This window comes from Lepeophtheirus salmonis, chromosome 9 (genome assembly GCF_016086655.4).
Source record: "Lepeophtheirus salmonis chromosome 9, UVic_Lsal_1.4, whole genome shotgun sequence".
In the NCBI taxonomy this organism is placed as follows: domain Eukaryota; kingdom Metazoa; phylum Arthropoda; class Copepoda; order Siphonostomatoida; family Caligidae; genus Lepeophtheirus; species Lepeophtheirus salmonis.
The window spans coordinates 25579440-25598940 of NC_052139.2; the positions used below are offsets into that span (position 1 = coordinate 25579440).

General features: G+C 33.1%; 3 protein-coding genes across 3 annotated transcripts; 1 reads left to right on the top strand and 2 right to left on the bottom strand.

The window, feature by feature from the left end:
- The first annotated feature begins 311 nt into the window (after positions 1-311).
- LOC121124813 (alpha-ketoglutarate-dependent dioxygenase alkB homolog 4) lies at positions 312-2288 on the top strand. The gene is made up of 2 exons (XM_040720015.2): positions 312-1921; positions 1979-2288. The coding sequence occupies exon 1, from the start codon at positions 826-828 to the stop codon at positions 1789-1791; it is 966 nt and encodes a 321-aa protein (XP_040575949.1). The 5' UTR covers positions 312-825; the 3' UTR covers positions 1792-1921; positions 1979-2288.
- Positions 2265-4932, bottom strand: Ythdc1 (YTH domain containing 1). The gene is made up of 2 exons (XM_040720014.2): positions 3779-4932; positions 2265-3719 (listed from the first exon to the last, which is right to left on the bottom strand). The coding sequence occupies exon 2, from the start codon at positions 3715-3717 to the stop codon at positions 2539-2541; it is 1179 nt and encodes a 392-aa protein (XP_040575948.1). The 5' UTR covers positions 3718-3719; positions 3779-4932; the 3' UTR covers positions 2265-2538.
- Positions 4933-10328: 5396 nt separating this feature from the next.
- On the bottom strand, positions 10329-12905 carry LOC121124682 (uncharacterized). Its single transcript, XM_040719862.2, has 5 exons — positions 12745-12905; positions 12493-12692; positions 12259-12436; positions 11954-12189; positions 10329-10600 (listed from the first exon to the last, which is right to left on the bottom strand). Exons 1-5 carry the CDS (start codon positions 12803-12805, stop codon positions 10535-10537), a joined length of 741 nt encoding a protein of 246 aa, XP_040575796.1. The 5' UTR covers positions 12806-12905; the 3' UTR covers positions 10329-10534.
- Between the last annotated feature and the right edge of the window lie 6596 nt (positions 12906-19501).

A 19501-nucleotide genomic window follows, 5' to 3' on the forward strand; every position in this document is an offset into this window, starting at 1 on the left:
GATGTAGCAATTTACTTCCCTTTAATTACAGCACTTCTGTAGCTACGAATCTTTCAATAAAGACCCAAAAAAATTCTGAAAGAATAAATTAAATTTATACAAATATTTTTTCTATATTGAAACATGAATCTTCAGGAAGCTATTTTGTAGCAAGCATCATTTTCTGGTCGTATAAACTTTTCATTATCCTGCATTTTTAATTGCATAATGTTTTCAATCACAATTTTCGTTTTACATTCTGTGAGTTTTTGCTGCAATACTAGCGCCTTGCATTAGCTGACGAGTCGTTAAATTTAACAGCCCATGTTGTTGATGTATGCTAGTATCGTCATAATAAACAGTTCGCTTAAGGTTTATGAAGTTATCTCAATCTTAAATAAAGTCTTCCTGTCGGACTGTATGGGTCATGGCCTTTGAAAATCTTTTAATAGACTCATCTAACTATAAAATACAAGTAAGCTCTGTCCTGAATAGAAGCGTAAAGGAGTACGGGAAGCAATTTCTTTCTGACGGAAAAGAAGACACGTGCTGGAATTCTGAGCAGGGAACGCCCCAATGGATTAAACTCACTTTTAATTCCCCTGTGACGATCAAAGAAATTAAAATTCAATTTCAGGGAGGATTTGCCGGCAAAAATTGCTCTCTTCAATTAAACAAAGAGCCAATCTTTCAATTTTCTCCCCAAGATTCGAATAAACTTCAGTCTTTTCTACTGAGTGAGTCACCTGCCACAGGAACGGATTTTAAAATATTTTTCCCTGAAACAACGGACTTCTTTGGCAGAATTACAGTCTATCAATTGATATTATTGGGAGATTTGTCGCCATGAATACCAATCGTCCCTGTGGATGTAAAAGTTTTAAAACATGTTTTGCGTGTGAAAAAGACATTTCCAACGATACTACTAAAAAATACGAATCCTTGACCCAATCACTTAGATCCTCATCTACTGGGGTATATTGTCCGGATTGTAGGTCTATTTACCCTGGGTGGGAAATATCCCCTTCTTGCCAATTACATCCCTCACCCATAGTAAATTCCTTCTCTGGTATACAAATCATTCCAAATTTCATCAATTCCAAGGAACAACACGATGTACTAAAAGGGTTAGATCAACTACCCTGGGACCCTTCAGTAAGTGGACGTCGAAAACAAAACTTTGGTCCTAGAGCTAATTTTAACAAAAGAAAAGCAAAGAACGGTCCATTTCATGGATTTCCACTATGTACTCAATTCATTCAAAAGCGTTTCAATGAGATTGAAAGCCTTCAAGGCTACCAAGTTGTGGAACAATGCTCAATAGAATATCGCAAAGGAACAGGTGCGTGGATTGAGCCTCATGTTGATGATTGTTGGATTTGGGGAGAAAGAATTGTTCAACTTCACGTCCTCTCCAATTCGGTCCTTACACTCAACAAATGTCAAAAATCGAATAAATATAATTTGAATGATGTTTTTAATTATCCTAGGATTTTATCAAATAATGGAGATTCTGTACTCTACAATCCATTTAGGGATGATATTTCCTCAGCCGAGAATATGCCCTATTCACCTTGCGAATTGATGACAGAATTTGACACTCTAAGGATTCCCTTACCTGAACTTTCTTTACTCATATTTTATGGGGAACCTCGCTATCAATGGGAACATTCAGTCTTAAGGGAGGATGTTCTAGATGAGAGGAGGGTTATCATTGCCTATCGTGAGTTTACTCCTCCCTTTCTGCCTGGGGGTGAATCATATGAAACTGTAGGGAAGAAAGTGATTGAATCCGCAAAAAAGTTCTGGTGATTGAATGTACATGAACATTTGGATATAATAAATGCAATAACATGAAGCGTCTTTGTTGTTCTACCCTGCAGTGACTGAATACATAATATTGCGAGTTTTGATTTTTTTTTTTCTTAAATAGAATTTATCAGTAGAAAAAATAAAAATATATAAAATTTCATATAATACTAATTCTGACACACTTTAGTGATGGCTTCGAGATCAAAACGATGACTATTGAGGTATAATTTCGGGAGGGCCACCCCTATTTTCACTAGAAGGTTCATGATAGAAGTATGATAGTGTGGCCAAGTCCTTAGGTTAAAAAAAACAACAACACTCCGATAATTATTAGTCCTTAGAAAGAGTCCTATGAAGCATGGATCAGCCTTGCTCAACCTCCAAGATAGAAAAAATATGACAATAACGTTAAAGTCCTCACATGAATTAGTTTTTTTTTGTTTTTTTGTGATTTTTTATGAATGTCTATGGGATAACCAATAAAATTATGTATTTGATTTTTTTTTTCGTTCTAAAAACATGATTCATCTTAATATTGGCGTAATATGTCAACTTTGATATCATACTTATTTCGCTCTCAAAGAGCATCTTCAAATACACAAACTCAAAACAAAAAAAAAAAACTTAAAATGGAAATCACAGAGTCCACATTGACTTCTCGGCCTTTTTCTCTAAATAAATACATGATCCAATGAAGGGCGATGAAGGTGGTTCAACAATTATAAGAATAAAAAAAAGCTTAAAAATCTATCGACGATAGTAACGACTATCCTTCGTACGTTTAAGAAAATCATCAACTGATCGATCGTATGTCCTACTACTTCTATGATGATGAGGCCTAGGATGATGATAGCTGTTGTCATGCTGTTGATGATGGTGGCTGCTATTATGATTATGATAAATGCTTCGACTGCTTCTATAATCATAGCGATGACGACTATGATGTGTGTCTTCCACATCTCTTCTACGAGAATATTTCGACCTGGAATAATGCGAATCCTCCTCTTCTTCCTCTTCGTACCGTCTTCGTTTAGACGATGAAATTAGAGGAGCCACAATGCTAGGAGGTCGCTTAGATCGTACACGGTGTTCACGCGCGGCTGCTTTACTCTTGCGAAGAATAGGAGTCATATCCACTGTGTCATCTGGAGAAAAGAGTCTACACAACTCCTCTGCAACACGTGGCTCTATTTCTTGACCATCTCGACCTATTTTAACGGGTTTTCCCTCATTCCAAGGATTAAAGAGATGGGATACTTTCTGAAAGGAGAGGTCCTTTCTGCATATCCAATCTATTCTAAAGACTCCCCCAAGAGCTCTAGCACTGAGCCCAGGAGGAAGAACCCATGGAATGAGTGGTCCGTCTCTACGTGACTTGGCAGATAGACGAGCCAATCCAGTAAACTTTCCGGATTCCTTTACAGAATATATAAGAAGTACATTTCGAGATTCAGCAAAGGCTGTATTGAATCGAGCCTCATTTGCCGGAGGAGTGCTCCAAACGCCTTTGGCTTTGGAAAGAGCAATATTCTCGGCATTGTTGGACTTGACAACAAAGAAACGAGCGTCTCGGAAGAGATAATTGAGTTTTGTGGCGTAGTCATATGATTTCCCTCCAGATTTCTTTTTCTTTTTGGCTTTGTCAAGAGTAGGGGTCGGAGGCGGTGGAGTAGCTTCTCGTACATTTTCTTCTTCAGTATCGCCGGAGGAAGATGAGGAATCCTCTTCATCTTCATCCTCCTCGTCTTCAGATTCAGAAGACTCTGACTCGGAAATATCGCTATGATCTTCGATGTTGATAAAAGGCTTGGGCACTACGACACTAGAAGGCTTCACCTCCTCTTCAAACATATCTCCAGCATTTGGCTTTAAGAGATCCTCCAGAATATTCTCTTCTCCACCTTCAACATGTCCTTCAGACGACATTTCTAGAAAAAAAACCCTTGTAGGGTAAATGTGGAGAAGATGGTCATTTAACTCAAATTACCTTCTACACAAAGACTAAAGTAGTAGAAGATGATGCGATAGAGGGCCACACTTCAGTACAACATCGAAAAGAAAACAATTCGGGTGGAACTACAGCAAAATGGCCGACAGTTTATTAGGTCTCCTTTTTTTTTCACAACTTTTCTTTCTTAAATTTACTATAATTCACTAGCTCTCTCTCTCTCTCTCCCTTTCTTTCCAAATTTACCATCTAGCCTGGCTATAGCTATCAACAAACAAATTAAGCTGCTTTAAAAATAATAACAATAGCCTGTATCCACTAGCTAGATACCTATAGACCCACCAACAAGCTGGAATAAATGTTAAAGGCTCGTATAAAGTCGTTGAATGACTTCAACTGTGGAACACAAGGTTGGAGATGTATTTAAAGGCTACGATGTCGTACAAGTTATAACTTGTATGAACAAATTGTGTAAGTTGTAACTCAAGAATGAAATGAATAATTTTAGATCAGGAGGTAAAAGTACTGGTGATGTGGATAATGTAAGAATTGAATACTCCTTGAATTATCGATATTTTTTAATTTCAAAAATAAATAAATCAAGTAAATAATAAATGGGTAATTTTAATGGATCAAAATTAAATTATATCATCAATGTATAGTTGGCAATAAGATTGACCAATGTTAATATAAATATAAGACATTTAAAGACAGAAGAAATTGCAACATGGACCTATATAAGTTGCAACATATAGATATATATATAATATTAATAGATAGGATAGCTTTGGATTGAAGTAATTTTCTATACTCTTACATGGGATTTGAGTCATGTTTTCTAATGAATATTGAATCAATTGAGTATTTAAACATCACTATTATTGTCAAACATAAATGAAAAAAATACTCAGCTCCAGAGTAAAAATGTTGTAAATTCTAAGCTTTTACTCCCGTGTCAAATTATTTGTTGTTGATAATAGCTAATAAGGACATACTTTTTTATTTTCGAAAGCTACTAATTATTGCGAAGAAGTAATTAGAGGGTATATCCTTAATATAAAACTACGTCTGTATTTTCCGTCGACATGCCTATTTTTTTTTTTAATCTACTCTCAAACTGGACTGTCAAAAGGGAAAGGAAAGATTTAGAAAAAACATATGGTAGCTAGTCTTCTGTATTTTTTTGTTGCCAACTGTTAATTATAATTTAGAATAGAGTTATTAATCATTATATACATTGAATTGATAAATCTTATTAATGACTGAATATGAAATGGCACGAATTCTATAAAAAAGAGTTTGATTGATATAAATTAATATAAAAATCAAAGTCTGATCTAATATTTTTTTAATTTCATAAAGCTGCTATAAAATCATACAAGGAGCAATTTATGAAAATTAATGAAAACAGCTGAAAGAAAAATACCTTTCAAGTAACATCTTTGTTTATTTAAATAAAGTGAGCCGTGTTACAAGCATAGACAATGCCTCCTCATATAAAAATTAGATCCTTGATTGCCAAGAATGGAGGTGAAAGGGTTTGGGATTACGATGAGGAGAACAAGGTTATGATATGTCGTCTTTGTAATTTTAAGTCACAGGACTCGAGAAAGTTCGGTGTTGAGCGACACGTTAAAAGTATTATTCACAAGAAGAAGTTGGAGCTTTTATCAAAGAATGAAATTAAAGATCCTTCTTTTAGGGATGATTATCATTTTGTTACTGATATGACCAAAATGATTGCTACCTGTAACATTCCACTCCATATCGTGAGTCAACCGAGATTTATCGAATTCATGGAGCAGTATACTAACAAAGTATTTCCCTCTCGCTACGCCGTCAATAGATCATTGGAGGCACAGAGTGACGAAGTCTTAACAAAGATCAAAGAAGAAATTGAGGGAAAGGATATTTTCCTCGCCTTGGACGAAACTACTGACTCTCAACACCGATCCATGACTGCAGTCTTAATGGGTTCGCTGGATGATCATTTGATAGGTCACCCCTATCTAATTAATTTGGAGGATGTGTCGAAATCGGACAGCAATACGGCTATGACAAATGTTGCAATCCGAAGCATCAACAACGTTTTTGGCTCTGATTTCGTTAGCCATAGACTGAAGGTTTTCATAACAAATGGAGCAGAATACTATGTTCAAACAGTCGAAGACCTTAGGAAGCATTTTCCGCTTATGGTGCATGTCACTTTTATCTCACAGGGTTTGCATAAGATTGTAGCGCTATGCCCTGATATCTTCTCAAATACCAGCACTCTCATCTCTAAATTGAAGAAAATGTTTGCTGTAATAAGGGACCTAAACGTATCGAAAAGGTCTCTTCTAACGGATGGTTGCATCAGGGATTTGATGATCCTCAGATTGAACTCGGACTTTGTCAAAATTGAAGAATGTTAATGGTGATAGTCAAATGATTCCATGGATTCTAAAATTACTTCACCAATACAATGAGCCCTCGTTATCTGCAGTTGATAAGGACCTGTACCTGAAACTAGCGAAGGATTGAAACCCCCCACTATAAGTAGTAATGAATTTAGCCTTAATGTTGTTTGAACACAGCTGTAGTTGCATTTAAAATATTCAATTAGGATGTTTCCTCGACTCATTATTATTAAAAATATTGTACATGCATTGAACTAAAACGACTCATAAATTATTGATATTTTTTTTACTATAAATCATTTACATTGTATCCCTCCGGGGTGAGCTCTAATTTTAAATTATATTTAAGTAGGCAAAATAATAATGTTACTTTATGAATTAAAAAGTTTATATATCTATTAATTAATTATTCCTTTTTACATGCACCTTATTCTAGGAACATGCATATTGAGAAGCATCTTTGATTACATAAAGTTAGAAAAATTTGTTCCAAGATACATACATATTAGAAGTGCATCATTATCTATGTTAAACCAATCATATTTTAATAACTATATAAGGAAATATTATATTTTTTGTTGGTCATGTAATATTTCATAAGGATAATTTCATATAAGATTTTGCCACCCTGAACACCAAATGTCATAGATTTAGATGAAATTAGAACCAGAGTTAGAAATATATACAGGGACTTGCACTAGAATTGGAAAAAAACTCAGACCTCATAGAGATCCTGAACTAACGCGTTGTGACAAATTTTATTGTTTTATTTAATACCATGTTCATTTTCTATACGACTACCATGGGCGTCGAATACTGCCTCAATTCTTCCATGGAGTAATCATTTTACTTCATACAGAAAAATATTAATCTTACATAAACGGTCCTAGAGTTGGTAATGTTGATTTTATAGTCAAATTATGGTTTTAGCATAAGATGAATGGACACAGTTTTGGATAAAGAAGGTTTGCATTATTTGGCCTAGCTTTCATTTTTTAACTGTGTTGCACTTTTTCGAGGAATAGACAACACAAAACAATAATTTTTTTCAAAAATGTACTTGGCCGTGTGGTACTATTGGAAACCGTTGGTTTTACTGACATTTTATACTATTTGCATTTACATGATTTTTTGATGTAACAATGATCGTAACCATTTTACTTCATAAAGATTATTTTTGATTTAAAAATGATTCTAACCATTTCACTTCATAAAAATAATTTTTGATCTTCCATAAACGCTCCCAGATTTTATTTCAATTAGCCGATCTGAAACAATTTGAAATTCTTAAATGACGGGAAATTAGATAGCAACAATTATAGAACTCTAGCATCATTAATTATTATGGAGTTATTCGCATTTAAGGAATTGTGAAAATTTAAAATTAGCAACTCACTACTTGGTTAATGATCGTAAGTGCTGTGTCGGTACTTATCTATTTAGTATATTCTTAGGAACGGTCCTATTGGAATTTTTCATAAATCTATCAATGGTTTATTAAGCTAAATAAGATATATGAAATATGTATTAAGGTTACTGCTCATATCTTACAAAAAATTATATAACGGAATAATTAAAAAAAGAAAAAAAAGCCCTCATTGGCATCACGAGGGATCGATTTTACCTTCTTAAAGGACCGAAAGTGGAACTGGACTAGATGGCAACGGACTGGACTGTAGTCATCGATCCTAATAAGAACCGACACAACACTGGTCATGGTGTTTCTCCGGCAATCTCGACAACTGACTAATAATAAAACAAACGGAAATTTGTTTATTAGTCACTAAACCTCTTGTAATAGAAGGGGGGGGGCTCTGCCGTGGTGTATTCATACAGATCATACTGTATACGGAATCTGAATGAAGTCAAAGTTTGTTCCAATTGTAGTGTGTATATGTTGTATATATATACTCGAGAGATGGATTTAGAAATACATCAATAATTTTATATTTTCAATAATAGTCAAAAAAATAATGTTAACACAACATATTGACAAGGTTCTGCAAAACTTTTTTCTCTGACTATTTTTCTAAGACGTTAATTTTTTATTTCTTCTCTAACTTCATAAACAGTTTCCCTTATTATACGTTGTCCAACTATGTGTACATTTGTTTTGGCACTCCACAAACAGTAATTTCTATTACTTTAGCCAGTTGTAATAAAATTTAGGTGTGTAATCCGATACTTATTTGGTTCGATTTGGAGGTTAGTACAGTGGTTGAGATCGTTTGAGTATCCAAAGTATTTCGTTGGGCAATAATTTATTTTTCTTCAAAATGAAAAATAATGATTATATTCTTATGTATCACTTGATAAAAGGAACCTTACTGAAAATTTTGAAATTCAACAACGTAACTTTAAAGTTGAAACTTCTGAATGCGAATAAAATTGGCTATTCTTTGCCTTTTCGTCTCCATCTCGACAATGACTGAACCAATTTTAGTCAGTTGTTACTATTTGAACGACAATCTTCCCCGGATTATTGTGTTAAAAATCTTGAAACCTAATTCCCAAAAGAGACCTCCCTGGTACTATCAAAGTGGAAGTCGAGATTTGCTGTGGTATAGTGTATATGGCTCTACCTTATAATTAGAACGCGGAACGTAAAATAAATAATAGGTGAATGCAGAACGAAAAAGCTAAAATTGAAGGGAACGCTGAACATAATGTCAAAATAGTGGAACGCTTAGAAGCCTGCTATTTTATATACAAAATCAACATGGTAACCCTGACAATTTGAAGAATATTTTGAGGAAGAGCAGCTTAGCTGTTATGGGTTTTTATTAAATTAGATGCTAGCAGCTATGAGATGGAGGACATATAACAAACCCCACTTAAAATTATGTAATGATTTAGGTAAAGGTGGCCCATATGTAAAGAAAAAGTTAAGGTTTACTCATTAGAAAAAGGTTGTTGCGTGTGCTCTTTCTTTTTTTTCTTTTCATTATTTAATCATTCGAGTGGGTGTTAATATCTCCCCCTAAAAGAAGAATTCTTGCATATCTTTGCTGTAAATTGATTTAAAAGTGTATAATAAAATAAATATTTATTAAATTTAATTATAATATTTCCCAGCAATAATGTTTTTGTTTTTTTTAAATGTAGAAGCAGTCCTTCAAGCAGTAATTAATTTTCTCCGTCCAAAAATATATTTTATGCAGCTGATATTAACAAAAGTAGGCACGAATTACAGCATTATCGATCCACAATTTTACTCCAATTTCAACAAGGACTTACATTTATAACTATATAACATATCCTCAGAGTTATTTTTCGTCTTTGACGCGCCAATAGTGTTAAAAAAAGACTAAAGTCCTACCTGCAAAAATGATGTAGTTACTAACTACTAAGTCAATCATACCTTTTGGAAAGGGAGCATAAGACGTATAGTTTAATAACTTATTACTTCGTTTATTATTGAAAAATAATAAATTTTAAAATAGCCACCACCTATCAAGTGAGATGAGTGAATTGACAGCTGACAGCAAAATACATCGGATATTTTTGTGTTAGAGAGATATCGCCGTGTTTTATATTCTTTAATCCTAGCTAGGAATAAAGAAAATAACAAAATAGCTAGGACCGTAGGATTAAAGGACAGACAAATAGGTCCTTACGGCCCCTGAGTGCTAAAAAGGGTCGTACCGTTAGAGAAAAGAGTGAAGGGGGAGGGCGGTGATAAAAAAATCAGTCTTGGGATTGGGAAAAAAAATCTTTTGAGCTAGCAATTACAAAAAGTGTGTGATCTTAAAATGTCATATTTTTAACTCCTTCATTTTGTTCGGCAGAAAATCCAGGTTTAATTTCAAATTCTCATTACTCATGCTTTTTGGTAAATTAAGTTCTGACATTTAATGCTTAAGTTTATTGGATATTACTATTTTATATAAATCTATTACCCAGCTAGAAGCAAGGTTAATAAAAATACATGGTAATACCATAATGCATGTACAACTGATGCTTAACTTCCACCATACTTTTAATATTGACGTCATAGTAGATGGGTGGCTACTTGTTTTGTCAAAATCCGTTTTTGTGGGCCAGCAGTCGGTACGATACATTAAATAGAAAATTCTAGCAATAGTGACGTCATTGACTATGAGTGGTTGCGTGTTTTGTCAAAATCTGCCTGTCTTGCCCAGCAGTCGGTACAATACATCAGATTCAAAATTCTAGTAAGTCCAATTACATGATGGTCTAACCTTGTATTTCTATTAACTTTGGCTAGAAGAGCATTTTGATATTTTACATGCCTTGCTAATCGAATAAGATTATTACAACTTTTTGCTTCTACGTTTATTTCATCCATTAAATTCATCCATTTCATTAACACAATGCAATTACTTTCTATACACCTTAAGAAATTAGTTATAACATAATTCATTTGGAGTCCAACTTAATGTCGAGAGGTTATCCTAGATCTTCTTCGTTTTGATTTCTTTTTGGAACATGATCCTTTAATCTGAAAAAAGTATTGTGAATTGCCGTATATAAGCATAATGTTACACGGACACTTTACTGAAAAAATAATAAAGTATACATTTGATGATGATTTGTACTACAATACTATGTAATTAGGATTCTCATTCATGCTACAAACATATTGAAAGATAAAAGTCTAATTATTTTCTATGAATTGCAATCATTCAGCGTTGGTGAATTAATAATTAAATTAAATTATTATGAGGATGCTTCAACAGTTGGCTGGAGCCACTTTAAAACCGTGGTAACAAAATCAGGAAAACTATTAAATATATTAGAACCGGAAAAAATGTTTAAAGAAGGTCTCAATCAATCAATGATTGAGACCCAATGGACAATACGAGTGAATCAATCATTTGGTTTTGAATATGACATAGTTGTTTTGTATGTAGTCAAGTCCTGATCGACCCTCGTCTATCTCAGGGGTATCTGCTGGGTGTGGGCTGAAAGGGCTTTAGACCCTTCCAAATTAAGGAATTTTTGCTCTTTACTATAACTAAATTTGGTGAGGATGAATAAAATTTACTCAAAAATAGGAATAAAAATTATTTTTTATAATATTTATTTTCATATAAAAAGGTCATTCTTGCAAATTATGCAGAAGAGCAAAAAATTTAATATTTGAATGTTTTCTCCAATAAACTTAATTTTTTGAGAATTGTTAATAATTTTTCTAATGGAATTTTTGAAATTTATTCACCATAAAATTAATTGTCTGTGAATAACTGTGAGGTTTTGAATTTGTTTTTCTAAAAAAATATAATATTTTAAGATTTTGTTCCAAAAATTTAATATTTAAAAAAAAAAGTTTCTAAAAATTTAATGTTTGAAATTTTTTTTGTAAATATTTAATATTTGAATTTATTTCCAAAAACTTTTATTTTTCCAATTGTTTTCGAAGAAATTAAATTTTTTGTGATTAACCACGATTTTTGAGGAAAAAAATTTAAATTTTTGAATATTTTCCCAAAAATTTTTATACTTATAGTTTATTTATTTAAATTTTTAGTGAATATCTATAGATTTTAGATTTTTTTTTTCAAAAAATGTCCAAAAACTAAGCCACCAAGCCCAAAAAAAAATATATATACATATATAATCTTGTGGACCTGAGGTCGTTTTTGAGTCTATAATTATCAAGTTGTGTTTGTCATTTTCTAGTATGTAAATATATAGTATTATAGTATGAATCATCACGGTATACGTTTCTTATATTTTTGAGTAAAGTTGTCATTTGGCAAAATGTCCAATCTGCAAAGTGGCTATTCGGCAAATAGGTTTTCGGTTAAGTCCCCTTCAACCGAACATAATATGCCATTCAATATTCATTTACCTGAAGTTCATGGCGTAAGTCATCTGCAATAGTAGGTATATTTCTATAAATATTCTTCCCAAAACCATGCTGCATAAATATCCCAATCAAAGTCCATACCTCATTATAGAATGTCACTAGAGGAGAGCCTGGCCTCTTATATTTATCCTCGTGAGAGAAAGTAATATTTGGAAACATGTGCCACAGAACAGGAACAAAGTCCTTGTACAGTAACTCTTGATTGAATAAGTAAGTAACTATAAGTCATATGGAGCAGAATTTGATGAATTAATAAATGTATGTACATTTACTGAATGAGTGATTACCAATCCCCAACTCTTCATTATAGACATTTGTCGGATCCTCTGGTAGACAAGCTGACATTAAATTCTGATTGAATTTGAACTCTTCCTCCAGTTGAACGATTTGAACCCCTTCCAGATTCTTTGTCACCTTTCCCTTTGTGCTTGCAGAAAAGTCAATTTCTGTATAGTCACCATAGACCTGCATAAAATACTCAATATTAGATAAGAAAATTAAATTAATTAATTCATATATACTTGAACCGTTTCATCGATACTAAAACAAGTTGAATCTGTTAGAACGTATCTCCTACTCACAATCACTCCCGAACATTCAGCATTTGTAGATTCATGTCTAATCAAAACATGCCAAGGAATACTTTCATTACTTAAAACAGGAGAACTGTCTGAGTTAAAGTCTCCGTCCATTGGGATTCTTTGATTTGGATGGCCACATTCTAATAAGTAAGGTTATAATTGTTTATTATAAATACTAAGTATCCGTTATACCACAAGCACCCATGGATTTCCCAAACAGAAATGTCCATAGTAGGGCCAACGCTGCTAACATGATGTTATAAGACTTCAAATCTAGTTATGAATTATATTTATATAAGAATACAATCATGGAAGTTAATAAAAACAAATTAGAGGCTTCGATTGACGGATTAATTGATTTTTTTAATGGACTCTTATATCAATGGTGAAACATTCAGTTTATACGTGCTGACGTTAAATATTAATATATTTATATTTGACATTTTCTAATAGTTAGAGCTCGATTGATATGGATTTTATGAAACCGATACCGATTTTTTCCAAGGTTTATAGTCATTAGTCTAATTTCCTTTATATCGAAATTGTCGAAATAATAACTTTTCTTATGATCTGAAATTTACATTAATCAAAATACAGCTCGTGGAGACCACAAACTTGCAGGTGCATTTAATGACAAATTTTATCCCTTTTCCCTTGCAACCAAACGACAGCTGAAATATCAATAAACAAGCTTCTTAGTGTAAAAAGGTAGGAGCAAAAACAAAAAAGGCAAAGCGGGTGCGATCTCATCCTCACCTGTGTGAGTGGTAAAAAATGTACCAAAATCATTGGGATTTCAAGAGTGGCCGCGGGGGGTGGTCTGGAGGGGCTGTGATTAAGAAATTTTTGCTTTTTACAATACCTTTTTTTCGTCATATGGACAAATTTGAAGTTTTTGTGTGAATAGCTGTGGATTTTTGGAATTTTTTTTTCCAAGAAATTTAATATTTCATTTTTGAAATTTTTTTGTGAATGGCTCTGGATTTTTAATTTTTTTTATACGAAAAATGTACATTTTTCGTATAAAACTGAGGATTTTTGAAGTGTTTTTTTTTCTAATAATTTAATATTTGAATTTTTTTTTTTTTTTTTTTCAAAAAAAAAAAATTTTCTGTGAGTAGCTATAGATTTGTGAATTTGTTTTCCAAAAAATTTAATTTATTGTCAATAGTTTTGGACTTTTTAAATCTTTCTCAAAAAAGTTAGATATTTGGATTTTTTTAAAAACTCCTAAAACCTTGTGAACGCTCCTGCATCTCCATCTGGACTGCCTACAGCCAAGAACAACCAAAATTTTGCAGTAAAAATATGCTTGACTTCTTCCCTACCTCCGTGTAGTCCTCATCCAGCCAAACCTCAACCCTCTGTACTTTGTAGTTTGAAGCATCTTGAATAAGAATGTCTGACACACCTCTAATCCCAATTCAGCTTCAGTGAGAAAGCTGGATCCATGTTCTTGGGCGTTGTGAAGTCTGCCGTCCAATTTTTGTGGAGAGGAAGGAACAGCTCAATGCCGATTCTTCCAACAAACTTCTGGATGAGGAAGTACTGCCTTGGGCCAGAGAAAAGTTGGATGAGAACTTTGTTGTCACTAAAGACGGATTTCTGTGTCATTTCGCTGATAAGACCCAGCCCTTCCTGAGAGACAAATTTCCGGACTTTTGGGACCTCAACATGTGGACGCCCTCATCTCCAGATGTGGACCTCTTGTACTACTTTATGTAGGTGTGTCTGGAGGAGAGGTTGTGAGCTACGCCTCACAGGAGTGTCCAATCTCTAGAGGCTCTCATCTAGAAGGAGTGGACTAAGCTCGAGTCTGACTACATCTGTCAGGGATTTAGACCTCGTATTGAGGCAATTAATAGAGCTGAGGGCTCACATATTGATTAAAAATTGCCCTGAGCAATATTTTCAAATGATTTTGCTAAATAAATGTGATGACAAAACCAGAAATTTTACTCTTGAAAAATTAAAAAAATATATAATGTGTATAATTTTTATATATTATACTGTATATTACTTTCGGACAGAAAATATATTTGGATTTAATAGTTGTTGGGCCAACGCTTTGCTTCTTATAAAAATACATAACTATAAATGTTGAAATGATGTAACTAAAATTTATGTTTCAGTATTTCAATTATTTATAATATCCAATTACGTTTACTTTTATGGCTAACTATTTCATAATTAAATATCTTATTAAAAGAAGTGATTCTAACTTATGTGTAAAAACAATGCGGCGTTATCTCATCAGCATAAAAATTAAACTGTATTTTTTTTATCAGCTGTTGGATTTTCTTCTTCTTTTCTTCATCTTTTTTAGTAAAGATGAATTGCTGTTGTGCCTTATTGTCTTTTTGTAGTTACAATTTGAAAATGTGTTTTTTATTTTCCAATGCTTTCATTTTTGATGAGAAAACATTTCTAAAGAGTGGCCCACGAAACTTCTTCGTTTTGATATCTCTATAAAAAAAAGACGGAAGGATATTTTTCAATAACTTTTTTTTTATTTGAATGCCTCAACATTCCGGTTAATAATAGAACACCACTTTATTCATATGGCCGCCGTCGCTGGCCTTACAGTAGCCCATTCTGTCGACCCAATTTTTCAATACATTTTCGATTATGTGAGCTTCAATAGCTGCAATGGCGACTCCAATTTCGTATTTCAAATCGTCAATCGTCTCTGGATGGTTGGTGTAACATTTATCCTTGACGGTTCCCCACAAAAAATAGTCCAATGGAGTCAAATCGCAGCTACGAGGTGGCCAGTTGACGTTGCAGTTTCGGCTTATGATGCGATTGTCGAAAACAGTGCGCAAAAGATACACTGTAACGTTGGCTGTGTGGCACGTAGCGTCATCCTGTTGGAACCAAATGTTGTCGATGTCTTCCTTTTCCATTTGGAGATACAAAAAATCTTTCAACATGGCTCGATATCACTCACCATTGACCGTAACGGCAGCTCCTGGCTCGTTTTTTCGCTTTTGGCAACAACAGCAATGTTTTCGATTGAGCGCACTGGACGAACACGGGAACGTGTTGTTTTATCCATTAATGAACCAGTTTCGCGCACACACTTCACAAATTTATCCACAAACTGCCTGAAAGGCGCTTTATTTCGACCGACGTAATTTTCTTGCAGTTTCGATTGAAGACTCTCCATTTTGGAAGTAAGTCTTTAGTATTTCCGAATTTTCTTCGAGTGTAAACTTAGTTATTTCGTAAACCAGAGATCTTTTATTAAACACAATGAGAATTTTACTACAGCTGTCAAACGTCAAAAAAGTGGTAGTTCAAAATGCAACCACTAGATGGGCCACCCGTTATATATATAGTAATTACGAGTGTGTGAAAGACGAAAATTAACAATGAGGATTTGTTGCTGAGTTTAAGGTTAAGTAGGAGTGGGACATTGGAGTAATTCTTGCCTCTATCTAAAGTTGATAATATTGTAGAGAAAAACGCGTGCAAGGAGGAGGGGGGAAATACATATGGTATCATTGTTTAAAATTGTGATGTGATTATCATCTGCCTGCTTTATTATGATTTTTGAGGGTATAACGAAAGTATTTATATGTAAAATGTTTAAAGAAAGATATACTACGTATTGACTTAGACGTTTTTTATCCGTTACAGTAGATTTGAAAACGTCACACTCCATGAAATTGTAATTCATTATGAACCTTATTCTCAGAATAATAGCTAATGAAACGACAAAGTAGAGTATTTGAAATATATTTGAAGCTCAAAGTTTAAAAAAGAAGGCTTTAATTAAATATAATCTACATACTAAAAAATAAACCATTACACATTAAAGTTAAATATACAAAATTAAACAATTAAAATCATATAACTATTAATAATAATAAATTATAAATAAAAAATATTGAAATAATAGATTGATCCAGATAATTTTTTCTTGTTCTAACATCGGAATTCAGTTAATTATGTCATAACTTTAGGTTGCAATACACAAGCGAGACGTGGAGTTTAATCAAAAAGATAATCACCCCTCTTCTTCATGTGGAAGTTGCTATATACAATTGTGCACAGGATAGATATATATCTCTACCGATGAGATCTAACTAATTATTAATAATAAAGTAAATGTCAAAATCATAAAATTAGACAATAAATATATTAATAAAAAAATGTTAGAAATAAATTCATCTTAAAGATTTAGAGCAAAAGCTAATTATGTAGTAATGTCCGGCGATATTACTCCTTATTAAGAGCATCAAAAAGATTTTCCCCGTTATTTAGGTATGCTTATATAACAACATACTATTATCATGAAGGATATACACAATTGTTAATTATAATGCAACACCCAATGTAACTACCCTCGTTGTTGTGACCATTTAAACAGTTGTTTTTGCCTTTTATGAGTTTTCTGAACACCATTTCTTGGAGCCCATCAACCATAGCTAAGCCTTAAGTGATAAAAAAGTAATATTTATTGACTATGTAATATTGGAAAACCTAATTATCATACCCAAGTCTTAAAGCGAAGTAAGTAGTCTCAGACAAACTAGTTGCAAACCATCCAAAGCTACTACCCCCGTTGTTGTGACCATTTAAGCAGTTGTGATTTTTGAAAAACAACTTTTGCTTTTTTTTCAAATAAAATTCAAAAACCCAGGCCTCTCCAAAATATAATCCTGCGGACGTCCCTTTATGGTGTGAACAAGTCTCATCAATGATCAAATAACAATTTAAAAGTTGCTACCAACTAAAATTATTAGGGCTTCTTTTAAAGTAATAATTACTACAACTCCCCATAAATAGGATAGATTGTTAGAATTAGTTTTGTTTTGAATCGATTAGGGACTAGAAAAGTAAGATAATTAATTAGAGAAAATTATCTTATTTTTACTGTTTTAACTGTTAATTCATGGTCTACAATATGGAAATAAGATTGTATAACGGTGTAATAACATATTTGCAGCCTTCTGAACAGAACACGAAATTTACCGGCGTTCAGCAGAACGTACGTTCAATAAAGAGAACCCTAACTATGTTTGAACGTTAAAAATGGGATTTTAGTGTTCTGTTCTAGGAATTATCGTGGCATTTACTCTTAAAATTGAAATCAGTTGTACGATTAGTGTTTCCACGCAAGAAATTTTGTTGATTGTCTTTCAAGGATACCTTATAAAGAATCCAATACCTATTTGTATGTTTTGAAATATATGTGCTCAATTAATAATATTTAATTTAAAGTGTTCCCTTCATAACAATTGTATTGAATGACCAATACAGTGTAGTAGCGTGACGTATGACGTTGTTGACGGTTTCAAAAACCAAAACATGAGAGAATATGGGTTTTTAAAAGGCTATTAAAGGGAGCTCTATACATCTGTACACTCGTTATAACATGTTTATTTAAATCGTTGTTAAGTATAATTAGTTAACTTTTAAGAAATTGTAGTAAAATCATACAATTTGTGTCCAAAAAACTGTATATATGTTATTTTGATGCAAAAAGATATTAGGTACTCTAAAAAAAAAGAAGATACTTTTGAAATATTGAACTGGATTTTAAGTGATTTAAATAAAGTTATTAAAATTGATTGTGACCCAATGCGTATTATGTATACAAATCTATAAATTTAATACGAAAATAAATAAGTACAGAATAAACAAACCCCTTGAAAATGCATAATAATATATAAAAAGATCCTAATTCAATTTTATTTTTTTTCCAAAAAAATAACAATAAAATAACCCCTTTAATGAAATTAGAGATCCATGTCGAAAAAAAAAAAAAAAAAAAAAGGAAGGAGAGAGGAAAATTCTCTCCAGAGAGAGAAGAAGAAAAAAATTATCCCATTTATTTTCTTGCTAAATGTCTGTGTAAAGTTAAGTTCTAGCAAGCTTTTTTATTTTTCCCATTCACCATCTGTTGAGAGATAGTTCTTCGACTTTTCCTTCTTCTTTCCTCCTCCCCTTCTTCTTCTTCTTGATCCTCTTTCCTGCCTTTCTATTTTTTTTTTTGTTTATATTCGCCTCACCTAGATCTTACTTATCGAGTGGTCCATTAAAATCTGAACACTTTTAATTTCAAAATCCAACAAACTATTATTTATTAATTAACAATTGAGTTCAAACAAAATTCATACTATAAATAGATGTGTGTCGAAGCTATCTTATTCATTAATGTAGCCGCCCTTAGCGGCAATGATGGCTTCCAGGCAGAAGGTCTGGTACCCGCTGCAGATGTAATCCTCTGTCATGGCGTCCAAGTGCTGACTGACAGTGGTATTGAGGGCCTCAGTATTTGGATAATGGACACAACATGCATTCCCTTTGACATATACCCAAAAGGTGTAGTCCATGGGCTTTGGAATCAAGGCTGTAAGGGGTAAAAAGTTTCAAAAAAGAGTTAATAAGAACTGAACATAATTTTGGTGAAGAAAGAGTTGGGTTTCTTTCACTGCTGGTGTCAAAAGTGGCCTCTCCTCCCACACAAGGCTCTTTCCAGCCACTTCTTTGATAGCTCTCCTCTGAACAGTCAGGTATGAAACCCCTAGATCTTCTGCATAGCCCCTCATGGACTAGAGGAGATTGGCCTGGACTGTTTTCCTTAACTCCTCTGGATCCAATTTGGCCTTTTCCTCTCCAACGTTTCAGAATTGCTCAAGGTGGTCCCAGAGACGCCCAATTTACTTTGAGTGCGCAAGTTAAAATTCGTCGATCACGTTCAAGTGCCATTTTCTCGATTATACTTAAGCTAGAAAGCTCATTTTTGTTTTGTTTTGTAACTAATTATATATGCTGTAATATTTCTAAATGTGAATTCATTTGAATCACTCAAAATAAATTAATTTTGTATAGTAAGTCTTCGGATTTCTAGTGTTGGATCGGTGCTAGAACTGAATTCCTAATCAGTCTTTTTTTCATCCACTTTTTTTTTTTTTTCTAACCGGTTCGGTCTTTTTTA

Excerpts from the sequence above, each read along its gene's own strand:
- Ythdc1 (XM_040720014.2), bottom strand. The coding sequence starts at position 3,717 with ATGTCGTCTGAAGGACATGTTGAAGGTGGAGAAGAGAATATTCTGGAG.
- LOC121124813 (XM_040720015.2), top strand. The coding sequence starts at position 826 with ATGAATACCAATCGTCCCTGTGGATGTAAAAGTTTTAAAACATGTTTT.
- LOC121124682 (XM_040719862.2), bottom strand. The coding sequence starts at position 12,805 with ATGTTAGCAGCGTTGGCCCTACTATGGACATTTCTGTTTGGGAAATCC. Across the intron at positions 12,693-12,744 it reads GAAATCCATGGGTGCTTGTG|AATGTGGCCATCCAAATCAA; the intron begins GTATAACGGATA and ends CTTACTTATTAG. Across the intron at positions 12,437-12,492 it reads GTATCGATGAAACGGTTCAA|GTCTATGGTGACTATACAGA; the intron begins GTATATATGAAT and ends TATTTTATGCAG.